Source organism: Pocillopora damicornis, chromosome 3 (assembly GCF_964200805.1).
Source record: "Pocillopora damicornis chromosome 3, jaPocDami1.2, whole genome shotgun sequence".
NCBI lineage: Eukaryota > Metazoa > Cnidaria > Anthozoa > Scleractinia > Pocilloporidae > Pocillopora > Pocillopora damicornis.
The window spans coordinates 2,450,972-2,478,198 of NC_142672.1; the positions used below are offsets into that span (position 1 = coordinate 2,450,972).

The following is a 27,227-nucleotide window of genomic DNA, read 5'->3' on the forward strand; positions in this document are numbered from 1 at the left end:
CATATTTAGCCATGTCAGGCACAACAAAAAGGTTTGTATAAATCTGATCCAGAGTCAAATGTTTAGGTGGGTGTCCTGCGCCAGAAGGACTTGGAAAAGGCGACCGGAGTCGTGGAGGTTGATCAGTGACGTCTCTAATATTTTCCTTTGTGCCGGTCTTGGATGAATTTCTGAGTGGTAGTTTTAGGAGTTGTTCAGGCTCGCTTGGCAGATGTAGGATATTCCTTTCGGTTCTTTCTTCAAGCTGCAGTTGTGGGATGTTTGTTTCATGTTCTGTTCTTGCTTCTTGCTGCTGAATTTCTTGTAGGATGTTTGCTTTATGTTCTGTTCTTTCTTCTTGCTGCTGAGGATTTTGGTTGATCGACGGAATAGTAAACAATGGAAACAAATAATGAAGCAGATCGGACCATTGGTTAGTTATGTTGGTTAAAGGAAGCGGTCAACTTATAAATAGCACCATCTGAAACAGAATCATGCGGACAAGGTCGTGTTTTACACAGCACTCATGAAAGATCACTGTTTATTTCTAAAAGAAAACAGCTTACAATAGCTGATAATTGATAACCCAAATCAATTCCTAACAAATGAGCGAGCTTTTGACCGCACAGTTCCAGAGGACTGCCAGTTCCCGCGTCAACTTTCGATTGACAAATGAAACTTAGAAACTAATCAACTGATTTTAAGTTTCTCGACCTGTTCTCCGACTAAGGTCTCCTCTTAGACGTAAACAACTCTTTCTCAATCTCGTTCATTGCTATCTCTGGTGCTCTTTCTCGGCTAAAAAAAGGATACCGTGCTTTCACGCTATCTAGCAACCCGTACTATAACTGGAAAACGAAATTTAGCAAAGTTATCAGTATATTCAGTCATCGGCGTTCTGTAAAAGCGATTCACTGAGAGCCAAATCCCAATAGTGTTCTACTCCGTATTTCTTAAGATGTTCTCTCGCCATGGACTGCATCGGACATAACTTAAATTTCCAGTCACTAAAGCTTCTCTCCTGATTTGTGCCCTACACGACGGAAAAAAGTAATCATCAGCTGTTACCTACGAGGGTTGATTACTGCCGAAAGTAAGTTTGGGATTTTTTTTATGCTGTTTGCCAATGCTGTTTTAATGTTTTCACTGATGTTTTTGTGTTTGACGTGTTCTCAATTATGTTTGCCAATGCTGTTTTAATGTTTTCACTGATGTTTTTGTGTTTGACATGTTCTCAATTATGTTTGCCAATGCTGTTTTAATGTTTTCACTGATGTTTTTGTGTTTGACGTGTTCTCAATTATGTTCGCCAAAACGTCATTGTTGTTTTGTTGCTCCTGTATTCGATTCTTCGTATTCCGCTTTATGTTTGTCCAACAGGTGCATAAAGTATGCACTTACATGCTTTTTTAGCCCGATTTACGCCGGCATTTTGATAATTGTTTCCTACAAATTGGTGAATTTTTGATATGAAAATCAAGGTCGAAGAGAAGGGTCTCCTCTGATCACACTGGTATGAAAAATATTTCTGGTGAAGTTTTCCATATTTTTTTTGTGAAGTGACTGACGACATTTCCCAACTTGTAGCAAGGGAGAATTCCGTGAGATGTCACAGCAGTGCCAGCGCGCTCGACAAAATCTGTGAAATTTACACTTTCGATTGCTGTCCACACAGGTGGTCTAGCCAAAAATCAATTTTGTCTTGTAACGACGGAAAAGAAGAGAATTGGAGAACCAAACTATTCTTTTTCCATGGGAAGTCGAGAGGATGCTCTTAGCGAGAGCGGCTCTTAGTTTATCACTCGCGAAACTATAGCGGTCGAGCTCTGGAGGAACATAACTCGAAACACGAATAATAGACTCGCACTTTATAATAACAGAATACGTAATATTCACATAACCATAAACATAATGCGGAATACAAAGAATCGAATACAGGAGCAACAAAACAACAGCGATGAAATCTCAAACTTAATTTTGGCGGTAATCACCAATTGTGATTACACAATTTTGTTTGTTAGGGTATACAAGACACTTTCAGACCTAGCGTGACCGAAATACAAAGAAAACATGATACGGGACAATCGTTACGATCCTTGAGAGAAGTTTCTTTCATGTTTACTTTTTCCAAGTAAGGTGAGCAGTCTTGACAAAGGATCGCGACAAAAGTTTGACCAATGATTTATAACAAATTTGTTCCATAACTACTACACAAATCATGTCATCCTCATCACAAACCGCTATCTGAAATGGGGTGTGTACAGATGTACTCTTACCTCCCACACGAGCACACAAGGAGCGGTCTTTTTGTTTGCTACTTCTTCGGCGTGATCATCATCATCAGAATCTTTCTCGTCTTCCCACTTGATTCGACTCAACATTAGACGTTTGAATTTTTTCACAGCTTTTGGCCCTCCTTCCACAATGACTATATTGATATCTTTGTACAGGAGAGCGCACCCTGTTGATAGAGCAAAACTTCGGTAAAAAAAAAAAACAATAACAATAACAACAAAAACAAAAAAGAAGAGAATCAGACATTACCCAGCCGCCTTAAACGCAGGATTTCCCACTGAATATCTTTGAGTAACGATTTAAAACCAAACCACTGGATTAATCTAGACCATTGTCGAAAATTTTTGAGATAAATATGTGTTTGAATCTGTCAAGGTATTTTTAAGAACCATTTTCGCCTAGGTGACGGCTGTGCTTCCATGCAAGAAATTTAAGGAGAAAGGTTGCACAAAACATTACACTAGGTCAGACAAAATGTATCTCTTCTTCAAAAGAAACCCGAAAAATAAGTATAGCTGTCCTTAAAGTACCACTAATCAATGTACTGGTCTGTCCTTATGAAAGTGGAAAGCCTCAGGTAGGCGCTGAAGTACACACTTAACTATAATCGCCCTTCTTATCTTGTGTGCATTCACTGGTTATTTGTTGTAAGAGGGGTATCCCGCCTTGGCGTATTTGCATGTCATTGTCAGCCGAAGTCTCATCTACGAGTTTAAACGTTTCAAGGAGAGGAACCGGCTTTGCCGAGTCAGCTTCATGTGAAATCTGAGAGTATGTCACATTCAAACAACAGCAATACGGCTACTCTCTGGTAGGGCTACGAGCCCTAGAACAAAACTAAGTGAGAGTAAAGCGTAATGCGTAGGTGTAAGCAAGTCTCATTACTTCACGAGGAGTAAAGATTCCGTTCTCTTTCCGGAGATTGTGGAAAAAAATCGTTGCTTTTATCATCTATTTTTTTCCTCAGAACGCGAAGAAGTTTAATGTTCCCTTTTACCATAATCACTTCAAAACAGAAAATAACTTGCTAACCCAGGTAAAAGTATAAAATGCCTACTACTGTGAATTTCCTTTTCCTCGTTTTGAGTCTTTGTTTTACGACTTTTTATGGCCTTCTTTGTCTAGTTCATGGATTCTTCGTTTACATCGTTAAGGGGAATCTTGGAGTTTTCATTTTGGGTGCTTCGTTTTTGTGTTTTGAGAGGTCTTCCTTTCCATGTTGTGGAGGAATCTCCGTTTTTCGTATGTTGGGTCGTTCGTGCTATGGGGTTTTTCGTTTTCTTTTGTGCCCCATCCAGACTGTTGCACACTAATTAATAGATTTACTGCGTCTCCAATTAACCTCATTTATTTGACCATAAAGGGGTGAGCATTGTAGCTGTGCATAAATAGACTGACCCAACGTGCACTAAGTACGTGACGACCGATTACTTACAAAGTGCAGATACATACCCGTTAAGTACAGCTGCTGAGCATTGATATCCACTTTGTACTTTCTCTGAGGATTTTTAAGTTCTGTTACTCTGAACAACGCCACATGAACACCAAGGGATGTGTCTTCCTTCAATTTACGGATTGTTTTCTCACGTCGTGCCTGGGGAGTCAGTTTTCTCGCAGCGTTGGCAGCTTCGTGAGCTCTGTTAATAAAGAAACAAGGCAGATGATTACTGTTTTGGAACCAGTGAACTGCTGCAATAATTTAAAGGTCTAACATCCAACAAAGTGAACTTCATAGAAGTTTAATGAACCGCTCAATGACATTTCAGATCACATCAAAGTCCAAACCACTTGGTAAGAAAACCAGGCATTGTATCTCCATTTCAGAACAACAAAGCACACTCCTGAAAAAAGTTTGCTAAGTCAAAATTTGTTGGAGAGCGGCATTTATAAAGCACGTCTACACATGGTTACATAATTTGAATACATAAGATGCGGTGAAAGGCATATCCTGGTAAACTGTGGCGACACACCTGAATTGTTCACTGAAGTGTTCAATGCTCTCTAACATGAAGAGAAACAATTGTGTAATTTTATGTGTGTTTTACAATGCATTTACTTGTACTGTAGATCTCACTAGAACACTTTTTAAGTATATGGGAACAGCATTTAGATGGTTAAGTTACACAGAGCATTAAACCAGCACAGGCAAATGAAGCTTACTTTTGTCTTTGGGCCATCTGTGCTCGAACATGAGCTTCAACTTTAGTGGGGTCCTGTACTGCTTCATTCCCCAAAACTCTCATCAGGTTGGAAATTTTAACTAAAAGCAGAGGAAAAGGTACTCAGTAATAGATATCTCTTAAGCAGTATATGGAAGTTATGGCACACATTCACCTGAGATGACATGACAAATTAAGTCTTAAGATTTCACTTTATGATCCTGAGGTGTTTCTTCTCAAAATTCAGTGTTTGTTAAGTAAATAAATAAATGGACAGGAATACCCCATAGGGTAGGACACCCCATATGGTAGGAAACCCCATTGGGTAGGAAACCCCATTGGGTAGGAAACCCCATTGGGTAGGAAACCCCATTGGGTAGGAAACCCCATTGGGTAGGAAACCCCATAGGGTAGGACACCCCATTGGGTAGGACACCCCATAGGACAGGACACCCCACAGGGTAGGACACCCCATAGGACAGGAAACCCCATGGGGTAGGACACCCCATTGGGTAGGACACCCCATAGGGTTGGATACCCCATATTGTCATTGCTTTTTCCAATATCAAGTGTGCCCCAATTGAAAACAAAAAACCAGAATGTTTTCTTAATCAATAGAACATCCTTTCCAAAGGAATTATATAAAAACACACTTGTCAATTTAATTCTGTTGGGAGTCAAAGTTTGTTTCCATAACAAACTGAGTAAGTGACAGATCTAACCTTTGGGAGGTGGTGGTGGTTCAAGGCCAAGCCTGATTTTTTCCTGTTTTTCTTTTTCAATCTCTCGTCTTCTCTGAGTACGAATCTTCTTTCTTTCCTTCTTTGTTAACATGATGGGTACAGATGGAGCTTCTTTGGGTTCAGCTTGAAAGAAGAAATGAAGAATTGATGTCAAAACAATTACCTGGTCTTTGAACTAATTATTTCTTATGTACTTTATATAGAGATTATTCCATGGAAAGTGCACATGAATATTTTCTATTCACAAATTGCAATACATAAAAAAAAAAACATGTGAGCACAGTGAACAAATAAGTTTTTTGATGCATTGCAACTAGTAAATAAAAATTGTTTAAACACTTTCCATAGTATAAATATATTTTTTTTAATACATACCAAGATTTTTTCATATTTCAATTCAAAGATTGGAAGTGAATGAATGTGAAAATACATTGTTCATCCAGTCAGAGACCCAAACAATATTACTTCACAATGAACAATCACATTCCTCATAAAGATATAAGGCAAACAAACAATCTTCAGCCTTGTAATATTGTTGGAGGAAAAAAAATTTTTAATGTTATCTGCAGCCACTTTATATCATCCTGGTTTTGCAGCTCTTTGGATTAAACTGATTTTGTTCAATACAAGATAGAATCAGTGAACGTATTGAGGTGGATATGTTTTTCAACCCATTACAAGCTTTGATTAATAACCAAATTTGGCCTACCAGGAGGGTGTTTTTGTACTGGATGTTCAACCAGTGTTGTTATTCCAGCAATGTCATCTTCTACATTGACAGCATCTAAACTGATGTACTTTCCACCTGGTAAGATGTTGGAATCCCACCATTCAACATCTGGAACAGTATCCTCATGGGCTTCTCTTGGCGTGATTAGTGCTAGTTTTGTTGCTGATGAAATCCCTGTCTTCTTAGCTGCTGCTGCAATCTCCTTTTGAAGTTTATCAAGCTGTGCCTATGAGCATAAAAATATACCATTTTTTAGCATTTTGTTTCAACAACTACATGCATATCTGGCTGTTGGTAATTTAGTGTTAATGACTGAATATCGGTCACCATAAAAAGTTTAAACGCTGACATTTTGAGTGTTAGCCCTTCGTAAGAGCAATTGACAAAGGGCTAATGCTCGAAACGTCAGCCTTTAAACTCTTTATGGTGGCCAATTTACCTTTTCAACTTAGTTGTTAACACTAAATTACCTCTCCCAATGACGCAGCACCACAGTTTCTTTAGAAACTTACCCCCTTTATTCATTTATCTGGCTATTGGTTTACTTTATAAATACAAGAAAGGAAATATTAAACAATGTCTGACACAGACACAAATGTTGAAGTGGTACAAATAATAGCCCCAAAGACATGGATATACATTTACAAATACATTCAATGTGAACTAGTATTGCAGAATATTGTAATAAAAAAAGAATATTCATATTTTCATACAAAAGTGGTAATTATTGATCAAGATTTTGTAAAGTTACTGTTTTCTAAGACTGACAAAGAGACAAATATAGAGCATGTTACTATGCAGGAAGATAATGAATATTCACTGTACCTTAGCTCTTATTCTCTGAGCTAGTTGTTGAAACTTTCCTTTGTCATGAAACTTAAATCCCCTTTTGTTCCGCTGTGCTGCCTTGATCCTGGTTCAAGATTAAAGAATCTTATCATTAGCCTGATCCACATTCACTTAAATTAACAACTGATGAACAGAAATCACTCAATCAATCAACGATTTCAGTTTACTGTAACAAACACAACTAATTTCCCTATTACTTAATTGCTTTTAACTGCCATGCGGTACTTTTGCTACTGAGAACTGAACTACCACTGCTACTATTACTTCTTTATTACGAGACAGATTTAACAACTAACACAACCCATGTATAGCATAGGCTAATCTTGGTGGGTATTAGTAATAAATACATACTGAGTTATGCTAAGCAAAAAGATACAATTACCATGCAATTGCTACTTCATGGTTCAATTAACTAATACATAAGTCAACACAGCAAGCACAACCAGCACAGCAAAAAAAATAACTAGATTTAGCCTTGAAATGGAAGGTAGGAGGGGAGGTTATGAAGTAAATATAGGCATTTCCTTACCCAACCCGTGGATCAAAATACTTGCTTTCATTCAAATCTTCAGGAGGTTTTTCAATCTTAAATTGTTCTGCTTTCTTAGCACGAATGTTAGCCTTTAGTGTTGGCATTCTGCTGGTCAGCTGAATGGCCCTTCCAGATGCATCAACCGTTCGACCTGATTCATCCAATATCAAGGACCTAGGATGGGAGCTTTCATCCTTTAGAGCACTCACTGAAATTAAACCTGACTTTATCAAGTTTGCCCCAGCACTTGTTAAACCTGAAGTGGAGAACTAAAGGATTGTACAGAAATTAAAATCGCTGGCAAGAAAACAATACCAAAGATCTGAAACTCAACACAGTATGCTGACATGTACTATTGCATAGTGCAGAAAATAACATATTGCCTAGAAAAATATTGTATATGTGAATAATGAAATAATTGTGCATGCTATTAAACAAGAATAAGCAATTCAATTTTTTTAAGACTACAAAAATGCACAAGCCAAAAGCATAAGTGAAATTTGCAGTATGTTAAATTCAGAATGCATGTTATTCCTGAATGCATTTGGTTTTGTGTGAAAAATCATGCATTTTGTTTTTTTTTTTACTCAGTTTCAACCATCTCTATTGTTCAAAAGTTAACTGAAATAATCTTAACCTATAAGCAAGATGAAAGTTTGGAAAGTACTTGTAAGTTTGTTTATCTTGGGTTTAATTTTTTGGCAGTACCAATAACAAATAAATCTATGCAGCTTACTTATTAACTTACCAAGTTGGGTTTGTTTGACAGCTGTGCCTGAATCTTAGCCTGGAGTTCTGCAGCTCTTTTAGCTTTTTCTATTGCTTCACTCATCAATTCTTGTTGTTGTTGCATGCTAGGAATATTCTGTTCAATCAAGGAGAAATAGTGAGTTTGATGTTTCCTTACAATTAATATAGAAGTAATTTCACATGTTCAGAAATATACCTAGGTATCCTAGGTATGTAGGAGGCACGGTGGCCTCATGGTTAGTGCGCTCAACTCCAGATCAGGTGGTCCGGGTTCAAGCCCTGGCCGGGGTCATTGTGTTGTGTTCTTAGGCAAGACACTTTACTCTCACAGTGCTTCTCTTCACCCAGGTGTACAAACGGGTGCCAGCAAATGTGCTGGGGGTAACCCTGCGATGGACTAGCATCCTATCCAGGGGGGAATAGCGATACTCCTAGCCACTTCATGCGAAGAAAACCAGAGTTAAGCACTGGCCCCATGGGCCACTTGGGCCCATATAAAGGCTTTACTTTTACTATGCTGTACTTTAGAACTGATCCATTGACAAATTATACATTTGTGTTATCAGTTAAATTGCTAATTTTAATGTTTCGAGTATATTTACCTGTCCAGGGACTGGAGGTGGGAAGGAAGCTGGAACTGTAGAAATAGCAGCTGGCTGGACTGGTCTCATAACCGTCAGCTGCTTCTTTCGCTCTTCAATTTGTTTTTTCATACTTGCCACCATTTCACTAATTTGGCTGCTACTAAGCGGAGTAGGCCTCTCTACTGTTTCAGGAATGGCTGGGGGTAGAGGTACGTTATCTTCTTTTAAAGCGTCGAACCGACTTTGTTTTCGCTTACTCTTAAGATCGGCAGATTCATTACGATCATCTCCTGGGTCATCTCCAAACACATCTTCTAGCGTCCTCTTTTTTGCTTGAGAACTTTTTCCAGAGGTAGAATTCTTGCTGTTTTTAAGCTGATATACTTTATCAAATAAGTCTGTGACAAACTGAGGAGCTAAATCGTCTAAAAGCGACGAGAGCTTCTCTTGCGATGAAACTCTATCCAAGTTATTCTTCACGCAGTACAAGGCAGCGTTAACAACACTTTTCTCATTAAACCCAAGCCGTCGCTCCACAGTTTCTTCCACCCAAGGCTTCAGTTCCTCTAACTCTCTCCTACTTACAGCCATTCCTTCTCTTCCGAGCTTAAAAATACTTTAGATTTGGATCACAAATTGATTACTACCTTCCGTTCTCCAAACGTTTGCGAGAGAAGAATAAATAGACCTCAATGAGGTCAGCGGTAAAACAACTTTAATACTTCATATAGAGATGTAATGTAAACACAGGAACCTTTATATACCGGATAATTCCCATCCTGTGAAAAAGGTGGGTTGGACATTTCAGTTACATTTTTGGGAAAAATGTAGGGGTAAGTTGCTAATTTCATGATGAGACTGTGAAAAACATGAGACTGTATTCCCACTTTAATTATTTGTTGGGACAAATGTGGGAGAATATTTCCATTTTAATTACAAGTTGGGGTAACATGATAATTACCGGAATCAAGCTCATTATTCCCATTCCCAGGAAAACTGTGAGCTTCGAGAAAAAACTAAGTTATGGCTAATGTGTTTACCTTTCCTCGAATATTTATAATCAAGGCCACTCGTTTGGGAGACCTTTTCCCAAAAGAATCAGACGTTAAAATAATTCTGTTTTCCGTTCGAAATGTCCTCTTTCCTATTTAGTTTAACAAACGCACTCAGGATGCCACCGATGCCTTTCCCGATGCCTCCAGTAATAGGTATATGTATAATCAAAATTGCTTAACTTTTTGTTTAGCGAAGTGACACGAATAGTTACTGAAACTACAACTGATTTGTTTCTACCTGCGGTATCAAAGCTTTTTAACCGCTGACCACTCGTATTTCGGACTTTTTCCGCTCCTAAACTGGCTCCCAACGTATCGGAAAGCACTATATAACATCGTCCTAAACCAGATGAGCCCACGACATGCCAGCGGCATCTTGTATGAGTATCCGCAGTTTACAATGTGACTTCCGCTTTTTCTTGATGACGCGTACTCACAGTGTACTCGAGTGTCAGGAAGTTCGCGTAGTGCGTCTGAGCCAGTTTCTGCCAGATTTGAACAGAAAAACAGGTCCTTTGTTGGACTGTAATGATACTTTGATGGCGCTGTTAACGAAATATTTGGCTGGTTCGTAAGTTGTCAACCTGGTTTCGGTCGATCTGATTGATTGGCAACACCTCTTGAAAATCCTACACACCATCGACCTAAGCCTCATAGCTGCCAAGTGAGCAGAAGAACAATGACATCAAAATACTCGAGAAAGATAAGTATTAATTTTAATTGCATTTGTGTTAAACTTATATGTACAGAAATTTCTGAAGAGGTACTTAATCAGAAGTTTATCACATGATAAGCCTTCAAACTTGTATTAAATAAATTGATGTACATATTTCACAATTTTAAGATGATTGTGTTAAGTATTTCAATTTGAACTTGTAGAATATAACCTATGGATTAAATGTGGGTCTATAAGTATCATCCATGAAATTCTTACAGGCAATTTTCATCATGATATTAAAGCACCACAAACTCAAGAACAAGGAAAAATAAGTTACGCAGAAAACTGAGTTAGTCAGAAAACTGACGGAGAAATTCATAGTTTTCATAATTTTGAATTCATTCATAATTTTGAATTACAAATCATTCAGACCATAGCCACATATAGACTTTTAGATTGTCACTGCTTTTCTTTTGGTGATTGCATGATATGGTACCCGTCTTGACGTTCTTGGGAAAGGAACCATATCATGCAAGTCCAGGCAGTTGATGTAGTGTTTGCGCATTTTGTCTTGGTCATATGACTGCGCTGTGGGGTCTAGGCCATGGCATAAATCTGTAGCAAATGCCAGTGCAAACAAGCCACAGTCATTTGAATTTGTTTGCTTTTGCACTCTTTCATTACAAAAAGTGACTGTAGAACCAGTATACAATAGCATGCGACATGAATGATCAATGGCAACCGCGCTTACATTTTGATATAAGCTGTCATACACCTTGACAGTTCCAGGACTAGTAGCTATTGTGCTCAGGTAAACCCAGTGTGAGCCAGTGTTTATGATCTGTACAAACTCACTAATGGCTGGAGTGACTAATGCACCCACAATAACAGGGTCCCTTAGACCATCTACAAGAGGGAATTTTTGTTTTAGGAGGATCTGACCAGCATGTATCTCAGAATCACACAGCCATGTTGTCTTCTTTAAAATGGATCACCTATACTTATTTTAATTACATCAGTGCTGTCTTCTTCCTTCAGTGACTGTGGTTGTTGATAGGACTCACTATCACTTGTTAGGCAGTAAGGCCTAAAAAAGAAATTATCATCTGGGCTTTCTTCTTTCCACTTCTTGATTTTTAAGTCAAGGTTTTCTTGATCAATTTGTGAATGTCTGCACACCACTGTGGCACAATACATGTGGTTCCTGACATCCATGGTTGTTGGGAAGAACCGTCTGTTGGTTAGATCTGGAGGCTGTTGGCCTGTGAAAAGTTCCTTCTTTACATAATGATGCAGGTGCCGTTGCATTTCAGAAACACAATTAACACCACTTCCAACAAGCTCATGAATTTTTTTAACCAGTGTCTCATCAATAGGCTGAAGTAGCCTAGCAGTCTGATTACACAACAAGAAAGAAAGAATAATTGCTTTATTATTTATTCATTTAAAAAATTACACAACCTCATCCCCAGGTTTTCTTGGTCAACGGTTCAATAACCTGGAGCCGGCTGCTTTTGATGTCATTGGTTCAATATGAGAAAATTTTTTCCAAATTTGTTCAACAGCAGCTGGTTATGATGAAATATGTGAGTGGTTTTAACCTTTCAGAAACAGGGAAATATTTTGAATGAATAATAATGCAAATTATACCAACATTACTATTGGCAGTCCTCTGGTAGGGCTTTTCAGTAATAGTTACAGAATGTTATAATTACAGAGTACTGAACACTGTATTTTTTAAGAAAATCCATTTAAAAAGTCCATGACAGCATTCCATTAAAACAGTGCCAGTGGAAATCCCTCTCCGATAAAATTGTGATATTATAGTCTTGACATTGAGTTTGAGGAATGAGTGCCAGTGTAGCTAAAAGAAGCTCTACATGTAGTACATTTTATTGGTCTTTTGTTGTGACGTATAATCTTTATTCATTCTTTATATATATTCGACATGACAGTGGAAGCAGCACAGTCTACAGTAGACTGATGATCTGTGTGAAGTTAAGTCACCTTCAATTCCCCACCAAACTTCAGTTTCCTGATTCCAAAAAAAATTTAATTGATGGCCAAGTACTTACCCTCCCCGTGGGGTGAAATAAGTGATCTGTAGGTTTAGGAAGTAATATGTAAATACGCTCCTCTGTAGCTATTGTTTGCTTCTTTTCTGACTCTAGGGATGTTCTCAGAAATTTTGACATTGTCTCCCTTCTACTCTTTGTGTTCTCTGAAATCTAACGATACAATGTTTTAATTAAAATAATATTTGAAAAATTGGTTTCTAAAATATTCACTCTGTTTCCATTACAGGTAAATTTGTTTCAATTCTGCACAACAAAGTGTCCAGGTTGTCTTATCATATGTCCTCTTCACCTACATGTAACACAAGGCCCATTAGGATTAAGCACCCTTTATTAGGCTAGTGATCATTCATGTTAATGGTAGTGCCCCCTGAACCCTTATTCAATAATTAAAATAAACTGACCTTATTTTCAGATACTTGATTATTTTCCTTAGGTGGATCTTTGCTGGACAGTCACATTTCTTCGTATCCTGTACTTTAAAGCGCTGTTTGGTGTTGTTATAGCAGTGATCAGCATTCTCCTTCTGAAACCAAATAGATTTATTGGATTGTTAGATAGAGCAGTCATATGGGAATAGTCAAGTTATCAATAAACTTAGAAGTAATGAAAAGTATCCTTTAAAATAGTACTTGATTCCTACCTTGTAAACTGCAGTCACAGTGGTCCTTTTTTGCAACTTTGCTTATTTTAACAAATAAAATGTGATATGTCCTTTTACTTGCAAGTGGTAAAAAAGAAAACATTATTGCCTGCTATTAGCCCTGAGGGAGAGGTGAGTGCCCACCAACTTGCTTAGAAAAATCAGTTGGGACTTACCACCTTGTTAGCTTAAGAGCAAATAGGTGAAGGTAAATCAATAACTGTGTAATACCCTACCTATGATATCCTCTTTGGGAGTCCTTAAGTAATAATATCATCTTGTTTACATTCTTATTTAGTTAATTATTATGCATGCTTACATCTTTTTGTAGTCTCTTTTGAGCCTCCTTCCTTTTGAGTGCCTTATTTCTGTCTGGCCCATTTTGGCATTCTAAAACTTTGACCCCCACAATTTGGAATGGGATACCATCAAAACTTAGTCTGCATCCTGTCATCTCCTGTGAGTCAGCCCATTGTAAACGGTGGTTCTTAGCATTTTTATCTGCATTTTCTTTTATGTGAGAAGAGGAACCAAGCTAAGTTAGCAATACGATACATGTACACAAACACATACGTACATATGTACACATGGGTGCTTAAAATGGAGGGCCTGAAAATCAAGCCTGCCCCACCCAGATGTAGCCCAAGGACTGGTGTAATGGATGGGGATGCTGGCAGCTGTGTGTCAATAGCACTGAGTAGGGTTTTGACACTTTAAGCTTGATCTTAATTAATTAAGCATTTCTTGCCAACTCTTGCTGCAGGCTCACAGTAAATTGACACTTGAAGCTAAGTTGAATTTTAATTACATGTTAATTTTGAAAGTCTAACTGACTAGGGTAAACCGAAGAATAATGATGTGTACATGTATTCTTAAGATATCAATAATTATTGGAAAAAAGTTAAATCCCTTTTTTTATTTTGATTTATCTATATTTCATGTTAATAACACGATCTCACACGCCCCTGGCTTTAAATACCTACAGTGTCTAAATAAAGTTATACTTCACTTTACTTTACTGTCAGTATGGTTTATTTTGTAAATCTTTACATGTGAGCTTACTTACCCAGCCTACTGCAATTAGAAAATCCTCCTGTTTGTTTAAATACAGTGAAGAGTGTCGTCGTAGCTATCTCGTACTGTTTTATGAGTTCGTCAGCGCTGCTTTCATCGTTAACATACCCGGAATAAGGGTCAAACTGTACGGTCCATCTTGAAGCCCAAGGTGTACTGTTATCAGCCATGTTTGTTCTTCTACCAAACATTTAGATTTCCCGCCAATATTTACCCGCGAGCCGCAAAACATAAATGCATGAGTGTTAAATATTAACTGGACCACCCCTTGGCAAATATATTTATTAGTAGCAAATAAGATGTTGAACAAAAACCAAGAGATCATGGTCAAATAAAACGTAAAGATAATTTATTACAAACAGAAAAGAACTGTGTGTTTGTTCCAATCGAAAGATTTTACAGTGCAAAGTTATGCAAATGATCTTTGACCTGAATCTGCTTTTGGTCGACGATAGCGAGGTCAGAGGATAACATCGACCGAAACTATTAGGCCGGTCATATTTAAATGTCGATCCTCCTTTTAACGCCTTTATAACAGGCTAGATTTTTTCTTAAATATGTGATCTAGACAGAAATTAGTTTGTACAAGTTATGGGAAGAATACTTTCGCAATAAAATATTGAAGAATACAACGCTTTATCGTCAGTCACACAGGTCACGGTCTCTTGATTCGCTGGAAACGAGCAGAAAAATAGAAGACTCTCGCTACGATTCCGCTGACGTGTCATGGGCTCATCTGGTTTGGGACGATGATATGTATTGCCCTTGGGGTGTTGTCAATTAATCAGATCGACCGAAACCAGGTCGACAACTTACGAACCAGCCAAACATTTCGTTAACAGCGCCATCGATGAAATGTCATTACACTCCAACAAAAGACCCGCTTTTCTGTTCAAATCTGCCAGAAACTGGCTCAAACGCACTTCCTATTCCATGAGTAAACTGTAAAATACGCTTTAACAAGAATAAGCGGAAGTCACATTGTAAACTGCGGATACTCATACAAGATGCCGCTGATATGTCGTGGGCTCATCTGGTTTAGGACGATGTTATATAGTGCTTTCCCAACGTATCGCATTTCAAGGAAGTCCCAATCCGCTGACCGGCTGACAAGGTACAGACGGACTACAATGGTATCCAGGCTCTTTCAATTCTTCGTTCAATTTCGCGCGCTTTTTCTCTTTATAGAATCAAAAGTTCGATCAGCACTGTTTTTTTTCTCTCAGAATGGGAATTCACGGTCTTTCCAAGGTGATCGGAGATCATGCTCCCTCTGGATCAAAAGAGAACGAGATTAAGAACTATTTCGGTGAGTCAGTCAATTTCATGGTCGAAATGTTTCTGAGGGTATGCCACTTCATGTTTGGACATAGGTGAAAGCAAAGTATGTTTGCATGTATGGAGGATATTACTCGGTGGCGAGAAGATATGAATTTAATGCTCGAGTGGTAAGAACAATTTCTCCCGAGTGAGCGCAGTGACTTGCCTTGAAGGCATAGAGTTCATTTTTTCGAGCTAACGCGTAATTTTCTTTTTGTTACAAGGACAAGACATATGTATGGTAGAGATTAGCAAGCTGGCTTTGATACAAATACTGGGTATTAATACAAACAAAATACCCGATGCCCAAATTGCATTACAGTTAGCCATTTTTTTTTTATACTTTTGTTACTTTTAATGCCCTTTAAGCCTGAACAATTTCACTCGACTTTTATATTTCTCCGACATATTTTATTTACAAACATGACATGTAAACAACAAAGATTTTATACAAACTTGTTTTAATATACAAATAGTCCTTTTAATTAATTACTGATATTATTTTTTTGTTTTGTTTTAATCATATGGTTGAATTTTTAGTGCAAAGCACTTATGAATTAACTATTCATCTTTATCTTTTATCTACATATAACACCAGTAGCTGGGCCAAATTACATGTGAACTGATTTTCAATAAGCTGGGGGAAAAATTATATTATTTGTTATGGCATGACTCATCAGATACCATTATTTCCAGGTTCTTTTACTATGAACTTTTAAGGGTGGTTTAGTAATATCTTCTATTTCTCTCTTTTGTTGCAACATTTGAGAAATCCCTTGAAAATCTTAAGATAATACAACATTTTCTTTTTGTTATTGTCATCTTTATGTTGTTTATAAAATGTATTTACATATTAATTGCTTACCGCAACAAATCTGGTGGCAGCTTTTATTCCAAACAATGAACAAACCAATTTCATTCAGCAAAGTTTGATGCTACAAGTGTTTTAGTTCCCATTAAAATGCCCCTGTCCAAATATTAAATATATTTATATACACCTCTTTTCTGGCAAAAACGTTGTAATTTGAGAATATATGTTAAACATTTATACCTTTTTTTTTTTCATAAAAAAAGGAGATGGACGATGTAAGTACAATTCCCATCTAGAGAACAAAGCCTTTTTTTTTTATTGTGCAAAAGTGAAACAAAGACTTTGGGAACTTTTACAGCAGCTATTGTATTTTCCTTTGAGAGATTTTCCCTATAATTTGTTCTGTCCACACCTTTTTAATGGAAAAAGAAGAGGTATATATATTTTGAAATAGCAATGTTTGTGAAAATGAGAATGTATATATACATATGTCATAAAGTCATGCCCCTCAATTGAATTGTATTTCTTTGCATAAAAAACTATTATTCTTATTTTTTATGTTTGCTCCTTTAATTAATAAGATTGTAATAATTTTGAGCAGTGTGAGTTAACTGTTCAAGTGATCCTTGAAACCATTTTAGGAAGGAAGATTGCAATTGATGCATCCATGAGCATTTATCAGTTTCTCATAGCAGTAAGATCTGACGGAAGTCAACTGACAAATGAAGCAGGAGAAATAACCAGGTAAATGCTTCTGGATCATGTGTACTTACAGCATCTGTTGTTCAAGTATCTGTTAACACTTATTGGTCGACTGGGTGTTGGCTGATATATCAGCTGATTCTCACCCAACATCTCAAACAAGTTTTGGCTGATATGTCAACTGACAGTGGTTGCCTCTCCACCTACACATGTCATGCCAATTCTTTATGGACACTCTGCCAATACTTTACCTCTGCCAGTACCTTTACACTTTCATTTTAGATTTGACCCTACAGTGAAAATGAAAGAAAAAGAACATGTCTATGTATATTCCTGTTCAGTATTTCCAGCAATGTAATAGAATCCTGGGTGATAGAAAATATTACTTAGCTTGTGGGTAAGGGGTTGTACTTGTTGAGCCGGCAAGTAGGTGTACAAGATGGGAACATTTACAGAACCAAATGAGCTTAATGTCTTTATCTCAAAGTGGACTTTCGTGGGCAATATCTTGTAACAATCTTTAAAACAATTTTTGGGGTGAGGATCTTTGTACTCTATTTGTTCATTATTTGTACCCTACTTTGTGCAGTTGGATAATAATGATTGATACTTAGTGGTCTGTAGTGCTCATGATCCACAATTTTTAGAGATTCTCAATAAACTAACCAACTTTGTAGCATGAAACTCATGCAGGGCTGATTTTTATTTGAGAGTTATCAATATTTTTTATGTCTTTCTCATGTGGAACTGTTAGGTTTTTATAGAAATCTTATGCAAATAACTCAATTTAAACAACAATCATGACAGAAATGACAGAACTGGCCAAGAAACTTTTGTAGGGAACTTTCATAAGAAACACAATATTATCTTTACTGACGTGATCAACATTAATACTATTTATCATTGGTTTTTAGTCATTTGATGGGCATGTTTTATCGAACTATCAGGATGATAGAGAATGGTATCAAACCTGTGTAAGTATACTTAAGTTGATTGTTATCAATAGTTTAAAGTTAATATTTCAGTGTGGACGTCTATGTTGGATATCATATTTAAACGCCACTAAGGCTTTGCTAGTTGTAAGCTTTTAGATATGTATGGTAATTGTTAGTTGCTTATGACAGGTGCTTTTCAAAGAAAACTTTGGCATGGCATGTCAGGGAGGGGCTGTCATGACCCCAAGTGTTGTGTTATTTTACTGTTTGTACCGAGTTCCAAGGAATCTGCCTCTGCTTATGTTGATGGTCCAGTGATCTTTACTGGTCTTCAATACTCCAAGACAGACTGTTATAAAGTAAGTTATTCAAGTAACCAGAGATAATCATGATATTATGAAATAAGGTTATATATTTCTAATCAAAGTGTGTATTTCTTACCTGAACATTTCTTGTAGATATGTTTTTGATGGCAAGCCCCCTCTTATGAAATCTGGGGAGGTAAGTATTGTAACATATTAACCTGAAGTAAGGGTGATCAGCATTCCAATTGAATTCTGAATGTTTTACTGAATTAGCTGTGAGTGAAGTCTGTACTCAAGCCTATTGGCCCACCCAGCAGAAGCTTATCCCAGTTTCCTCAGCATTCCAATTGAATTCTGAATGTTTTACTGAATTAGCTGTCAGTGAAGTCTGTACTCAAGCCTATTGGCCCACCCAGCAGAAGCTTATCCCAGTTTCCTCAGCATTCCAATTGAATTCTGAATGTTTTACTGAATTAGCTGTCAGTGAAGTCTGTACTCAAGCCTATTGGCCCACCCAGCAGAAGCTTATCCCAGTTTCCTTAGCATGAAGCGATTAGTCCCCCTTGGATAGGATGCCAGTCAATCACAAGGTTTACCCCCAGCATTTTATCAGGCTTTCCTGACAATCAGCCAGTACCCATTAATCCTCTTGGGTGAAGAGAGGCACTGTGAGAGTGAAATTTTTTGCCCAAGAACACAACGTATTTACACAGCTAGGTCTTGAACTCAGACCTCTTGATCCGGAGTCCAGTGCATTGACCATTAGGTCACTGTGTCTCTCAAACTTCAACCTTAATAAGTGTCAATAAGTTGTGATTAACAACTGAGTGATTTGATTGACTTCACACCTGTTGTGATACACCTGATAGCCATTATAGATTTACTTCTGCTAAACCACAATTGTCATCTCTTTATGATACAGATTTTGTTGAGTAAATTTACCAATGCATACAATTTTTAAAAAACCTTCACTACCACAAAGTTTTCATGATTTTGTTTTAGCCATGCATGTCAAAGTTATTTCTCATGGTTTGATATATAATATTCATCAGTATCAGAAGAGTAATTGGTAATGAAACGATTATGTTGCAAACATGTAATAGAAGGTAAAGTGGTTGTGATTTCCATCATTCACACAGTTGGCAAAGAGAAAAGAAAAGAGGGAGGAGGCACAAAAAGGACTCGCCCAAGCACAGGAAACTGGTTTGTTTTGTCTTTGTTACAAATGAATTGGACTGAAACAAATATTCTTTCATGTAAAATGTATGTTTGGATGTTTTTGGTTGAAACTAATTGTACGTAGCCCAACACAGTTCAAATGTTGAGCTGTCAGGTATTATGCATTCAGTTCTTTGATTCACAGACATAACTAGTATGTATTGCGTAACTACTGGACTAAAAAAGATATTACAAAGGACATTGCAATCAACTGGCTTATGTGACTTTTTATATAGTTTGATAGTTTCTTGGTTGCTATGTTTGTTTATCTCTTTTTAAATGAAAAAAATTGTTTGAAATTACAGGTTTGTTTTTATAGCCATATGTTGTGTCCTGTTTTCTGTTTATTAACAGGTGATGCTGAAAGCATGGAAAAATTTTCTCGAAGACTTGTAAGCAGTTTTTTTGCTCCAGTTTATGATATTGAGAGAAGTTAAAAGTTGTCATTTTAAGGTGCCTGATGAGGTCAGTTTGCCTTGCTGAATTTTAAACCCTAACTTCATTTTGAAAAAGGTCTACTTGTTTGCTGTTAGTGGATTTTAGACAGAACTTTTAAGAATTGATTGATTTCCACATGTCAAAGGTACATTTTTAGTGAAAAATTGCCATCGTGAAAGGAATCAGGTCAAGATAAAAGTGCATACTGAAATTCCCTAAATATCCAAAAACAAAGACAATACATATATATATAATTTATGTAGGACTTGTATCGAAAAAAATCTTTACCATTTTCATTTTCCAGAATCCTTTAAGCATGATTCTTTATTAATCTCATGGTCTGTGTGAGTTTTCAAAATTTCAGAGAAACTTGGCAAGAAAGCTATGATGATTTATAATACTTAAACCTGATTCACAATTTATAGAATAATTTTAGCTTGTTTTAGGAAGTAACTTAATCACTCTTCCATTAGGTAAAAGTGACCCCAGAACATAATAACGAGTGTAAGAAATTACTTAAGCTGATGGGAATTCCATACATTGAGGCAAGTTTGTAAAAGCAAGACTATAATATGATATCCTTGATAAGCACTTTCAAATAATTATCAAGGTGTAATGGTTGGTGAATTAACAGGGTTTTGAAATTGCACTTTTATGCAGGTATTTGAAAGAAAATCCTATGAAAACACTTACTAAGAGAGCTGAATAATAGAACACAATATAGAAAGGAAGGCTGTTTGATGAAGCTGTTTCTTTTCCCACTATATATTGCCTCAAGCATGAATTACTAGAGCAGAGCTGTTAAAATGGAAAATGTTTTCTCACTCATTAGCCCCTGAAATGTTGTTGCAGATTTTGACAATTTGTGGCTTTGTTTTTCCTCCATACCCTTCTACATTTTAATGTTTTCAGTGCAAATGCTTCGTTGTTCAAAAGAAAAGGGATGTAACTTTCAAATGGAAGTAAAAGTAGAAATATTGACAGCTCAAAAGGGGATTAGGTATAAGAGCACATTCCTGGCATTTTTCTTTCAACTTTGCGGCCAGATAAACAAACTGAAATGGTTACCCATCTCAGTAAGTTTACATGTTACCAGTTTATAGAATGTGTCATTTTGTTCATCTGTGCCCAAGTTTTCCTGAATTATCAACAATTGAACAAATTGCTAACTTTATTAAACCAAAATATTATTTGTTTGAATTTAAATAATATGTTCCAGTCAGTGATGATATATTTTTCTGTTAGGCTCCTTGTGAAGCAGAAGCGCAGTGTGCTGCATTGGTGAAATCAGGCAAAGTATGTTATTTCATAAAGTGCAGATATGGTTGTGGGGTTTTTGTTTTCACTCCTAGACAAAGTGATAACAATAATTGTGTTTATAGGTTTATGCTACAGGAACAGAAGACATGGATGCTCTCACATTTGGGTCAAATGTTCTCCTGAGACATCTTACTTTTAGCGAAGCAAGGTTTGTAAAGTTTCAAGTTGTTAACTTTTTTCCATTGAAGATATTGCAGGCACACCAGGTGATATGTTAGTGAATTTAATAGCACAAAATGTTCTTTCTTTTTGCCTTGCACCTTCCCTTTAGCTGTAGAGATAGTTAAGTTGATGGCATGTTACATGTGTGTGTCATGCTAAAATCCAGACATAAATAAACCTCGTGACAAAACAAAAAACTTCTTTCTCTATCTCTTTACCAAGCTCAAAACTTACCATCTCTGATTTCTATCTACAAATTTAGAATTTGTTGTTTAGAGATAATAACTCAAAACAAAACTTCAAAAATTTGCCATGCATTTTGTAAGCTCTTTTTGAAGCAGATTCAAGATAGTATCAATAACTGTGCCATGTGAGTTAAATTGTGTCCTAAATATGTCACCACAGAATAGTCTCAAATCAGAAGGAAGTGCAATGTGATACATTCTCTGCAATGTTTATAATGCTTGTCTCATTGCGCAGGAAAATGCCAATAAGAGAATTTTATTTGGACCGCGTACTTGCAGAGCTTGAACTTTCACATGACGAGGTAAGCAGTTCATGTATATAACTTGGTGAAGCCTGCCCCTTTTGTTTGGAATTAAGCCTACGTGTTGTCTCATTTTTCTATGTCACAAAAAGATAAAATAAGAGTGACACTTGTTTTGTGCTGTCTATGTGGTGCATAAATTTTTTGGGGGTTTTAATTTCTTTGTTTACTCTTAATTTACATTCCCCTCTGTCTTGTATTCAATATCATGACCAACAAAAATCTATCTGGTTTGAAAATGTTTATACCAACTGAAGTAAACTTTGAACCACAATGTTTTAAATTAGATGTCCAAATCACAGTGTTACAATATGAACCACATGGTCCCTAAGAACCTTTTTTAGTCAATTTTCAAGAATCAGAATCACAGAATAACTATTTCTCATATACTTCTTTAAAGTTTGTGAAATTTTTATCGTATATCTTTAGAAAATGTGAAGAACAACTCCTTGAATTTGCAGATTTTAATTTACAAGTTTGTCGGTGTTGACAAAAATTAAGAATGATATGATAATGCAGTACTGATGTAATAGGAAGCAGCTAGTAAATTATTTTTTATTTCAGTCCTGCATATTTTATCCAATCTTGTGTAGCAGAACTGCATCATGATGGGTGACTATGTAGCATGTCAGAGTTATTAATGAAGCTATAGTTCATATCTCTCACTATTTAGTTTGTTTATGTTGCATGATCTTTTTGTTTGTGACAGTTTATTGATCTTTGTATTCTATTGGGATGTGACTACTGTGACTCCATCAAAGGTATTTTTTTCTTTTTTGTAAATGTAAATGCTAGGTGTCCTGTGCACTAGGCCCAGTCTGCGCCGAGGTGTTGTCATTCGACACTAGGTCAAACCTCGGCATACATGTGTTTTTATCGCTTGTTATTTTCGCCTTTATTTCTCGGATAAGGATCGTTTAACTAGTCTCACATCGAAGGAATAGAACATTACGGAAGCATTACGGATATTTCAGCAGTTTTCAAGGTTACGGATAGAGACACTTGCTTGTTTGTAAGGATTTCTTGTACGGTATTGTTTTCGAACGGTGTGCTGAGCGTAGTTGATCGGATCGAATAAAACGTGGAATTGACATCGAATTGACGGCTGTTACAGTAAAAGACGTTCTAGGTGGCATGTTGATTTTCTTATTACCATGTGGTTAGGTGTTTATCAACTGCCCATTTTAAGAAATTATTTCATTTGCCTTTTAGTGATAAAAAGTAGAAAGAAATGTAAATCAAATCAGAAAAATTAAAAGCTGGTTTCTTCAGAATATTTCAGAGATTTGTCAATGTCAATGTGGTTTACTCCTTAACTCTTCAGGTATTGGGCCTAAAAGAGCAGTGGATCTAATCAAGCAATATAAGTCCATTGAGGAAATCGTCAAACACATTGATACAAATGTAAGTGTGTGTTTGCTTATTTTTGTATTATTCTTTAGAATTGATGCACTTCACCAGTTTGGCAAAAAGTTTACGTAGTTAAAATCAACTAATTAAAGAGTTAAGAAAATTTATTTTGAAGGTAGTTGATGTGGGAAACAATTTGATCAAGAAAGTTGTTTGTCACTTGATGGTTTAAACTTTTCTTATAATTTTGTAAAAGTGACCCTTTTTTTCTTGATTGAATCTGAACACTCTAAAAAAAATTATAGCTATTAATTAATGTAATTAAATTATGTGGGATTTTAAAGTTTTAGTATCTTCTTACAGGTGAACTCAAAATGCTCCTTTTCATTTTAAATGTATTTTATTGATTGTTGTTTGAAATTTTTCTGGTTAAAATGTTTCAAGTTGTTTCAATTTTATTTTTCTCTATTTAAAGACTATTGATAGTCTTGTGTTAAAAAGAAAAACAAATTGAACTAATTTGAAATCATTTTGACCTGATATTCATGTTTAACTACAACATGTTTACTTTTAAAACAACAATAACATTTGACTGAAAGAAAATGCATCTCTAAATTTATGAAGTCCACCTAACATGATACCTTAATTGATAGATGTTTAATTGTATGATTCACTACTTCTCCTACTTTCAAGATTTCCTTCAATATGTTTTTATGATTTCTTTTTTCAGAAATATATCTTACCTGAAGAATGGCCATATCAGGTAATTATACTTTGATCAAAGTTTTCAAGCTTTGCATCATCATGAGCTGTACATGACTTTCCTATTCAAACCATTTTTTCTGACCATAGTAGGCCCCTCTTTCAAAACTGTTATTCCAGAGATTTCTGTGAATGTCAATGTTTTGACATGCTCCTGAATTTCAGGGATGTAGGGTTGGTTGTGAAATCAGACTCCTAGCTTGCAATAACAGACTTATCTTGCTCCAGAAAATCAAAAGAAGTCTTGCATTTTTTCTCTAAGTGAAGATTTATGGCCTTAAAAATTTATCCTGTACCAAAAGTAGTGGTTTTTAAGGGTTATTTTGTTTTATGATTTTGCCCACAACCATGTCAACACAACTAAAACGTGTTGTCAAAATAGACTTGCAACTGTAAGGTCCTTTTCATAACATCTGGGTGGCCTATATAAATTATAGCGGTTGGTGAATAATTGATGAAAACTGGCCTCTAAATTTAAATTTATAAAAAAACTAAATCTTTTCACAATTTCAATGGAGACTTTACTTATGAACTCTGATCTTCAAATCTTCTTTCCTTCTATTTTTTACATGTAAATCAGTAGAATTTTATAGCATACTGCCTATTTTATACACAGGAAGCCAGAGAATTATTCAAGAACCCAGAGGTTTTGCAAGATGAAGATGTAAATGTGAGCTACTAGGGGTAGTGAGGCCAAGTTAATGATATGTCTTGTTTTTATAAACATCCATTTTGTGACGTGAAGAAGAAGTTTGTCTGCCAAGCTAAATGAATTTATCTCCACGTACCAGCATACAACTCAGCAAAACATGCATATCTGGGGCCTCAACATTGTCTAATAGGTGTACTATGTTAGTAAATTTGGGTTTGTTCATTATTTTAGTGGTCTAGGTTTTGTGCTGTGAAATCTATCGGCCACTGTTCAATTTTGAAAAACTGAAGTAATTTAGGTAGATACAACGACATGAGTTACTGTGTCTTATTGCTCTTTGAATTTCTTGTCTGAATATTTTTGTCAGCTAAAGTGGGAGGCTCCAAATGAAGAGGAACTTGTGAAATTCTTAGTTGAAGAAAAAGGATTTAAGTGAGTACGACGGGAAAAAACAATTCTGTTTTAGAGGTGACTGTTTTAGCTGGCTTATACTGAGGAGATGTTTGAGGTTATTATTCAGAGTTAAGATAACTAGGAAAAAGTCTGAATAACTATTCTGTTAGTTAAAAAGTACATTTAAAAAAATGCAGTATGGCTTATTTTTGCACTTTGGTTTTCCAAAGGTACATTAAGTAGTTATTAAGTTACAATATGATGATTATCTTCATTGGTCTCTCTTTCTTTAGAGAGTAGATACAAACAATCTGAATTAATACAAGGATATCAAAAGATCTAAACTGGCAAGAAGCAATTGACTATGAACAAGGCACTGACAAGAAATTAAATTCCAGGCAACTGAACAAATCTGTTGGGTAACATTGTGACAGCAGGGTCAGTGCTTTAATCATTCGGTCAGGCTACTGCTGCCTGAAAATGAGAATAAAATTAATAGTCAGTTTATCAACATGCATTTAATTGTTTCATGTCAAGTCACTTTGCTACTTAGTTGTTTCGCTTTAGGACAAATCTGAACAACTTGCTCCATAGAGTTTACTTAAATAATTATGCTGATAAAGATGTCAAAGTTTTTATTTTACTTCAGAGTTACTTTTAACTTGCTGTTTGGTCTTTGAGACAGATAAGCCTTCAACAATTTTGGGTGCGGCATTCTCCTAGCTGATGCCTGTTCAAATTTTCGCCATTTTTCCCCGTTAAGAGAAAAAAATAAACTAGTGAAAGTTTGAATGAGTTTCAGATATTGTGGAAGATTTGTTTAATATCTTTCCATGTTTGTTGTTGAGTTTAAAGGAGAATACTGGTCTTACAAAAAGACTTTCAAATTGTAATGAAAAGACTTAAAGTGAAACGATCAGACACACAACTTCTTACTCATCCACTATTTTTGTTTTTGATGTACGTTTCTTGTTAGTGAAGAGAGAATTCGTTCTGGAGTAAAAAAGGTCATAAAGGCACGTAAAGGTTCTACCCAAGGAAGACTGGATTCCTTTTTCAAGGTTGTCCCTTCACCAAGTCCTCCAGTTAAAAGGAAGGTGAGTCAATGACCATGTTTGAAATAATCATTCTTATTTAGATAAACTAAAAATTTGAAGTAAGAATGTTGACAAAATGTTTTAGTTTAAAAAAATTTTAAATTTGAAAGTGATTGTTAGTTAAATTTTAGAAGTAGTAGTTATGATAAAGTACTAGATTTTATACTCTTTTCTGTTCTTATCTATTTTATGGAACTTACGGGCTGTTAATTTTTTAAGGAGGTAATAGTGCTATCGTTTACAAGATCATATTGAACACCTCCTCAAACGAATGCTAGAGTAGAACTTCTTTACTTTTGTGTGACTACGTCAAGTTCAAAACAAATGTCTAGGACAAAAAGTTAGCTTTGAGCACCATTGAAATGACAAGTAAATGTCATGACCAACAGGTGGAAAAAGCCTTTCATGAACTTTTCTTCTTGATCTCCTTTTAGAATGAAGACAGCAAAGGACCAAAGACAAAGAAATCCAAACCTACCACAAGAGCAATAGGAAAGAAGCCCAAATAAAGGACAGTTTTGGATCAGATATCATTGACAGAAGTGATTGTTTTTTCTGTTCATCCATACTTGAACTTCTGGTTAAACTTTATTGATAAAGAGAAAAGACAAGCAAACACATTAGAGCACATATTTTACATCTCCCTGTTGATTGACCAAGAAATGAAACAAAATAGAAAATTGGACAGAAAAGTGAATAATCAAAAGGAACGAACTGAAAAACTTGGACTGAATTCATTTACATCACTGTTTTACATAACCGTGCCTAGCAGAGAAGAAATTGCTTCATATTTCTTTCTGACACTAGATATTCTATTAGTTACGGAAATACAAACAGAGTTCAGTGTCTTCATATTAGGAAGAACATTCTTTCAACATCTACTGCCTTGAAAGGAATCGAATTATTTCATTAGTTAAAAAGATTTCATTTGGGCTGTATTTCTTTTGTTGTACTGGTGCATCAGTCACCAGCATATTGAAACAAGTCAAATTGAGAAAGATGGGTTTGCTTTACTTGGATCTTTTAATGCCTTGTAGACACTATCCTAGGAAACTATTACGCAGGGAATAAAGAAGGATATAAATTTGT

At 36.0% G+C, this 27,227-nt stretch overlaps 3 protein-coding genes across 7 annotated transcripts; 1 reads left to right on the forward strand and 2 right to left on the reverse strand.

Annotated features, from left to right (window-relative positions):
- Positions 1-503: 503 nt before the first annotated feature.
- Positions 504-9,924, reverse strand: LOC113675217 (U4/U6 small nuclear ribonucleoprotein Prp3). Its single transcript, XM_027191757.2, has 10 exons — positions 8,640-9,924; positions 8,036-8,152; positions 7,285-7,556; positions 6,732-6,819; positions 5,886-6,132; positions 5,156-5,299; positions 4,435-4,534; positions 3,727-3,911; positions 2,256-2,440; positions 504-1,012 (listed from the first exon to the last, which is right to left on the reverse strand). The coding sequence occupies exons 1-10, from the start codon at positions 9,210-9,212 to the stop codon at positions 863-865; spliced, it is 2,061 nt and encodes a 686-aa protein (XP_027047558.2). The 5' UTR covers positions 9,213-9,924; the 3' UTR covers positions 504-862.
- On the forward strand, positions 9,343-27,227 carry LOC113675218 (flap endonuclease 1). 5 transcript variants are annotated; one of them, XM_027191759.2, is made up of 19 exons: positions 9,343-9,411; positions 9,774-9,829; positions 15,353-15,435; positions 16,899-17,001; positions 17,874-17,933; positions 18,353-18,395; positions 19,339-19,402; positions 19,772-19,809; positions 20,329-20,400; positions 21,101-21,151; positions 21,238-21,323; positions 21,818-21,884; positions 22,594-22,645; positions 23,209-23,288; positions 23,965-23,997; positions 24,613-24,666; positions 25,016-25,080; positions 26,018-26,138; positions 26,573-27,227. In XM_027191759.2, the coding sequence occupies exons 3-19, from the start codon at positions 15,354-15,356 to the stop codon at positions 26,645-26,647; spliced, it is 1,146 nt and encodes a 381-aa protein (XP_027047560.2). In that variant the 5' UTR covers positions 9,343-9,411; positions 9,774-9,829; position 15,353; the 3' UTR covers positions 26,648-27,227. The 5 variants fall into 5 exon arrangements, with proteins under 5 accessions (XP_027047560.2, XP_089056191.1, XP_027047559.2 ...); XM_027191758.2 differs by having other exon boundaries at positions 9,354-9,454; XM_089200065.1 differs by lacking the exon at positions 9,774-9,829 and having other exon boundaries at positions 9,352-9,411.
- On the reverse strand, positions 10,377-14,056 carry LOC149047814 (calcium-responsive transcription factor-like). The gene is made up of 4 exons (XM_089200092.1): positions 13,372-14,056; positions 12,810-12,935; positions 12,410-12,562; positions 10,377-11,729 (listed from the first exon to the last, which is right to left on the reverse strand). Exons 1-4 carry the CDS (start codon positions 13,504-13,506, stop codon positions 11,316-11,318), a joined length of 828 nt encoding a protein of 275 aa, XP_089056218.1. The 5' UTR covers positions 13,507-14,056; the 3' UTR covers positions 10,377-11,315.